This window comes from Styela clava, chromosome 10, assembly GCF_964204865.1.
Source record: "Styela clava chromosome 10, kaStyClav1.hap1.2, whole genome shotgun sequence".
In the NCBI taxonomy this organism is placed as follows: domain Eukaryota; kingdom Metazoa; phylum Chordata; class Ascidiacea; order Stolidobranchia; family Styelidae; genus Styela; species Styela clava.
The window spans coordinates 8,522,662-8,529,320 of NC_135259.1; the positions used below are offsets into that span (position 1 = coordinate 8,522,662).

A 6,659-nucleotide genomic window follows, 5' to 3' on the forward strand; every position below is an offset into this window, starting at 1 on the left:
TGTTTTTTAAAAATAAACTTTGCTCTCAAACGTCCGGTTCGAAGCATCATGATCTGAGGTTTATGGGTTTCAGTACGATGTCCCAGCTTAGAAAATATTTACATCTTTGAAACCTAGAGTAAGTAGTTGGAGTGAGATTCCTGGTAGAATATACGTCCCTCGCATCACCATTTTATTTATTTCCTATTGATTGACATTCCCTTTGTCGCCTTAGCAGGTAATGTAGCTTCATCGTGTCTAATGTATACCATTGTTAAATGTATGTTAGTCAATTTAAATCTTTACAATTGTTAATATTACTTAGAAATAGACTCAAAATGGATAAGAAGTCAATTATAATGTGGTTGTGTGCAAATGTCGTGTATTGTAATGCAAACAGTGTGGTACCCGTCACGATCAATCAAGCCCAAAATGAATTACCGGATTGTAAGGGTGAATGCAAAGACGATAATTGGGCAACTTGGACTCAATGGGATATATGTAAAGGCGGTGAATGTCATTTAAACGAAGGAAAGTATGTGAAACTGAGTCAAATATTTTTATTCTGATATTTCTATGAGTCTGCTTATAAAATGTGTGTATCGGTAAATCCTTCTCAACACAAATGTCTGCTGCGAGCATTATGAATACTGTATGTCAAAGGCAATACCAATTAAAGCATGAATGGAGAACATACATCTGTATTCTAGATTGGTGTTCATTGGTGCTGTGTATACTGAATTGTAAATGATAAGCAACTCATGAACAACATTGTGTGGTGTATTACACTCTCGGCTGGGGATATGGATGAAAAATTTGATGGATTGAAAAGGAAACATTGCTTTTTTGTATATTTTTAACCCTATATCAGCACAATTGTTTATTTTACAGACAAACTAGACAAACGATTTGCTTCACCCTCGTAACGCCGCCACCATCTCGCAGTGATGGGGGATCGAAAGAAGAGTTAAAAAGAGAGGGAAAATGGCTAGAAACTTGCATTGAAAAACAACAGCGTCCTTGTGTGAGAGAACTGTCTTGTAGTGGAGAATGGACAAGTTGGGAAAAATGGAGAGAATGCGAAATATCGGGGTGGGTAAACCTTGTCTGGCCCGCGCGTTGGCTGTCTTGAGCTCTGTAAAAATTACTAAAAGTGCCGATAAGGTAATAGTTCACGACAATCAATCGACGGCATTATAATAACAGTAAACCAAATATCTATACTAAAATGAACGGATCATTTTGTGCTAATTAGTAGCATCATCTACGGGCTGAACTGAGAGCAACGGATATAACAATCTCCCTTTATTGTCAAGTCAATTTTTGATTGAATATTTCGTGGTTTACGCAACGATATTTTAAATGGGGATTAAATGTTGCTCCGGCCAATTTGCGAGAGCTTGCTTGTAGGCAGAATGTTTTTTTTGTACTATTTGATTTAGATTATTAAAGTCGATTTGATACTTCGGCTGTTCTGGGGTCTGATTCTTATAATTCTGGGTATTCTTATAATTTAAGTCTAGAGCCGGACTAGAAGCGTAAATTTAAACGATCCCCTGAACAAATATGATTAGCAAAATTGTTTACAGCCTATTATTTACTAATACCGTCATGCGCCTACGTCATATCGGAATAACAATAATCACTGAAACCAGACTTCCATTGCCCCTATTTGGCCTCATGCCCAAAGCATGATTGTGTGAACTGGTTTAGCAAAGCTTGTTCGTTGGCAAAATAAGAAAACGAGCTGAAGCACTGACTAACAGTGACAGTATCTGCTGATACCAAAAATTGGCTTCTAATCTTCTTTTGGTGTCTAAGTTAGATTACAAAGAACAACATTGTTATTAAAGATGTTTTTAAATTGTAAATGACTTGAAATCGGATTTTTAACGTATGTCACATGCACGTCAAATGGGTTTCTGTCCTGACGCTTACCGGCGTTTCCGTGTGGTGCGGTTCGTCGTTACGTCACAAAACGTAAACAATAATTTTGTCGCGATTCGCGTAATCCGATCGTTCAATCGTTCAAAACGCTATGCAGTGCGTACTCAATTTTAACAAAACACTCGAAAATTGATCACAATCTATGTGTAATTCTGAATTCTCTTGGTATGCAATACTTTGTAAAAAAGGTACATATAAAGCAGTGGATGAATAAAATCAAAGACCTGCGTTTTCAGTAACTTCTACAAAAATTTTGACAGTGTATGTAGCAGGTGTTGTGTTTATCTTTCCGGTTTTCTAATGACGCCATAGTGTATAGGTCACATTTTCATAAAGTAACAAAAGCATTACCACTTCTTCTAATATTTCGAAATTGTCATTGCCAGACATGCTTTATGAATGGCACGATTTGAGCCATTGAAAAATATTTAGCGTCCTACTATGACCCACATTCGGTAAAGCAATGAATGCATTTTCTTGGTCTATCGTCTGATAATGATTGTTGACAACGCCATATAACAAGATTTTCTTTTTTCATATATTAGTTTGTTGAAGTTTTAATAACATATGACCAAATGCATAGATATTATACTTATAATTTAAAACCCTAAATTCGCGTTGATTTTAAGTATTTATTTATCCGTATCGCGTATATTCGTCGAGACGGCCAAATAACATTTGAACCGCTATATCATACATTTCTTTTTTGTATCTGTATGACTATTTAAATCGATGTTTTTTTAATTAGGATCAAGAAAGGAGTCTTTAGGTAATAGAGATTGTCACATTTGGAAACAATTTTTCTCAATCAAAATAGCCATTCTTTTTGAGACTTACTTAGGTATACAGCGAAGAAACTCAAATCGCAATTTCTCTACCTAAAATGAGTCATACACATTGCAAGTGTTTTAATAACGTCGTTCTCGCGTTATTTTCACGTGTGTTCAACACATGTATATCAAAATTTATCCGATCAGTGTAAAACTTGCCCTTATTGCTGATGCATTAATGGAATATTTTCACAGCTACAAGCCTACAACGGTATTAAAATTTGAGGATTTTAACTTACATTTATTGCCGTTTGATAGGCCGAATTCCTATTTTTATTACCTTCGGGCTATACCTTAATACATGAATTTATCGTATATGTATCGGACAGTAATATTTCAAACAATACCCTGTTTGAAGGTAATATGTGAACTTTCAGTTTCTGTGTAAGCACGAAACGCTACATGAATAAGACGACACATGAGTCATAGTTACCTTCTCTGATATGGGAACTTTTCTGTTTGAAAACGCATGTTGATGAAATGAGACGAAAGTCTTAAAACCAATTAATTGGTATCCGTATTGCGTCTCAACACACTAGAATTGCACAATCAAAACGATTTTGCTGATAGGGGAAATTTCAAAATACGGCAGTCATCGCACGTGAGGCGCGAGAGCGGTTATTACGTAGAGTTTCCAAGTTTTTAAAATCATAATATTCTAGATTGTAAATTTTGCATAACACTAACTTATCTAAAGCAGACGTCACACGTTAACAATTATCTTCTAAATAATTGAAGACGATTGTCATTTTCTTAAATTAGACTTTAGAATATAGTTCACTCCAAGATACCAGTCTTTGAGTCCTCACAATTCGTAAACGTATGAAAAGCTTATTTCAGTAATGGGCATACGTGGCCTTCCATACATGGAAACAATATCGAACTCGCTCTATTGGCTTAAATGATGAAGTCATCATTATGGTACAACATATTCACGACTTTGAATATGAAGAATGCTTTTTAATTGATTAGCTGTTTATAAAACTGAAGCTCGGAGAATTTCTAGGTTCATTCCGGACGAGAACCTTTTTTTTATTTAGCCAAGTTTGGTTCAAAATAGGCTTGTTTCAAATTCCGTATTAAGATCTATTCGATACATGTTAGGTGAATTTAACATGCTGCAGCTATAGGTATTTGGGCCAAAAAATAATATTAAGTGCTCGATCTTACTTAGTTCCTTTCAGATGAAATATTTTAAGCGCCAAGTCGATCTTGATATGACGATATTAATGGACATTACATCCGGTATGCGTGGTTTAAGTATTCGAGGTGCGTAGTGTTACGTGCAATGAGTCTATGGGGCAAATTTCCGGCAGTCATCATAGGTTCGTTACTCGGCATCAAATTGCGGTGAATAATTTTTTAGGTTCAAGTCAAGTCTCTAGTAAAAGCCAAACACAAAAAAGGTGCAATGAATGCTTTTTATATTCAAGAGAATTTATTTACTTTTCAGGAAGAGCAAAAATGCTACTTGCAGTAAAACCCGACGTCGATTTTGTCTTGACAAGAAAGGAACACGACAATCTGGATCTCATTGCTATGGAGGACCTTCAAGTGACACGGAAAATGAATTGTGTTCAAATAAATCTTGTTCCAAGATCGAGCCAAGGATTGGAATCGTAAGAGAATGTGATGTTTTTGGATATAAATATATTGCTATTATATTATTTACCGATTTTAAATCATACCAGCAATTGATAGCATTCAACCTAATCAGACAAAATCATGCAGAGTGTCGTTTGTTGTATTTTATACAGATTCTGATCTCTAAATTTAGCTGCCTTTCCTTTTTTGAACAAAACTTTGAACATTTACACTATTTTTCATTCAGGCTACAAAATTTTGACCCATAAATATTGCAGTTAATTGACCCATAAAATTGCACTTAATTGATAATTTAAATCTCGTGTAGCTGATCTTGAAACCAGACCTGCTAACCTGGCAGCCCGAATTTGCCTTGTGCTTGGGGGGAGGCCATCAAAATGACGATTGGGTCCGCCATAAAACAACCCCCATACCTAACTGTTGGAAAAGATTTTTCGCACTGAACACAGTTACAAACTTGATTACTTTTCTCCATGTTGCTTATCGTTGTTGTCCATATACAAAAGGCTTTTTATTTAATAAGGATTTACATCAGTTGCGCTTTTATTTTCGATTTGATCAAGTGAACACTTCATATTGTGCAAAACGGGTATACAAACTATATATAAATATTACCTGTACGTTTCTTTATCTACGACTACACTTGTGTAAAAACAAAAAAATCAATATGGCGATATGAAAATGGAAAATATTTTTTATTTAACTAATAAGGCTGCTTATATACACATTAGATACATTAGCGCCATCGTGCCTTGCAGTTCTTTTCTTTTAAACTGTGTCATAAAGTCATAATAATAAAAATGTTTTTGTAGGCAGAGGACGACCTTATTATTCCAAAGAAAACAACCAAGCAGAAACCAAATATTCTTAATCATAATACCATTCTGATTATTGCGGTCGCTATCGGCAGTGTTGTGTTCGGAGCACTTTTCGTACTACTTCTCCTGAATTTGGTGAGGCGTTCGTCAGGTCGAGACGATGAGAGCACTTCATCAAGGGGTGATGTATGGAAAAGAATCGGCAGTACAAACACCAGTAGCATTGGGTATTCAACAGGATACGTAGCCGCTTCGGACGTGATGTCCCCGAGACTCGACATCAATATTCTAAGTCCAAGTGCTTCTGCATCACTTGGTTCGTCCAGTTCCAATCAACATTTTTTTGGCCGAGGAGAAGCTATGACTCCTCCAATATCCGAAGAAGCTACGGAGGTCGGTGGATTACTAACGGTATCAGGTAATATAAATTCAAACGAACCCCCAAGACGACGGAGTCGCTTAATGCAAGAGAATGTTTACTGGGAAATAACAGAAAATACTGCATCGTCCTCCGATGGAGGCGACGACCAACCATTACCACAAAATGGCGACAGGGAGGTGGTGCGAAACGTTTTATATGGTACAACTGTGTGACATATATCCCTTTTAAATCAGGCTCTGGATTACTTTAAACCAGCAAGTTTCAAAATTCACCATGTGCATCTAGAGAGGCGACTCAGAGTTCTGTCAAGGTGAATGCCTAAGAAAGAAATTTGTTTTGCTCAAATTTTGCTTAAAAACGGATTGACTCAAATTAAAACACTACAAAATTGTTTTGGTGACCTATCGTAAATGATGGAGAATAATGTAATATAATTTTATATATGAAATTGCGCTTATATGCCCAATTTTTACCACCAATTTCAGTAATGAGTGCGTGCAGGATTGAATAGAATTTTGTGTATTAGATTATCATAATGCTATATTTACATTTATATATTTGAACAAAAAGAGAGAAAGAATATGACTTCATTTTTGTTTGAGCTGATTCAGTTTACTTGACTGATTTACAATTCAAAACTCTTTAGAAATATAAAGAAGCTTTCGTAAGAAATTATTCATAAAGTAATAATCCAGTGCGCAACCAACTATGTATTTATTTCTTCACACACATTCACGTGCATTCTTGACTGCGATCGCATTTTCAAATGCATATGAAGTGTTATGCTGAATAACGTGCATATACACAGGTTGTTGATATATATTCAAATTAAGGTCAAACTTGTTAAGTCAAGCAGTAGGCGTGTGATTAATCAATTCATCGCTGTGTTTGCGTTAGACTTCTGGTCTTGACTCCTCAATTACGTCGCTTCCGGATCTCGTTTACATTGAACGAGTCACCTCATAATTTCCTTCTCATGATTAAGCAAGAGAGTACATTGGGGCTATGGTTCGCATGTCACTATAATTTAGTGTTCGCCCAATATGTATTGAATTAGTATAGCGCACATTCTTCGGATTCAAAATGACAAACTACTCA

At 35.8% G+C, this 6,659-nt stretch overlaps 1 protein-coding gene across 1 annotated transcript; it reads left to right on the top strand.

The window, feature by feature from the left end:
• The first annotated feature begins 275 nt into the window (after positions 1-275).
• On the top strand, positions 276-6,146 carry LOC120337529 (uncharacterized). Its single transcript, XM_039405341.2, has 4 exons — positions 276-514; positions 871-1,071; positions 4,210-4,375; positions 5,174-6,146. Exons 1-4 carry the CDS (start codon positions 318-320, stop codon positions 5,771-5,773), a joined length of 1,164 nt encoding a protein of 387 aa, XP_039261275.2. The 5' UTR covers positions 276-317; the 3' UTR covers positions 5,774-6,146.
• Positions 6,147-6,659: the final 513 nt, after the last annotated feature.

What these genes read in the sequence shown, in the direction of transcription:
- LOC120337529 (XM_039405341.2), top strand. Translation starts at nt 318, where the DNA reads ATGGATAAGAAGTCAATTATAATGTGGTTGTGTGCAAATGTCGTGTAT. An exon ending in AGAGAATGCGAAATATCGGG is followed by an intron (nt 1,072 to 4,209) that starts GTGGGTAAACCT and finishes TTTACTTTTCAG; the next exon opens with GAAGAGCAAAAATGCTACTT. An exon ending in TCGAGCCAAGGATTGGAATC is followed by an intron (nt 4,376 to 5,173) that starts GTAAGAGAATGT and finishes ATGTTTTTGTAG; the next exon opens with GCAGAGGACGACCTTATTAT.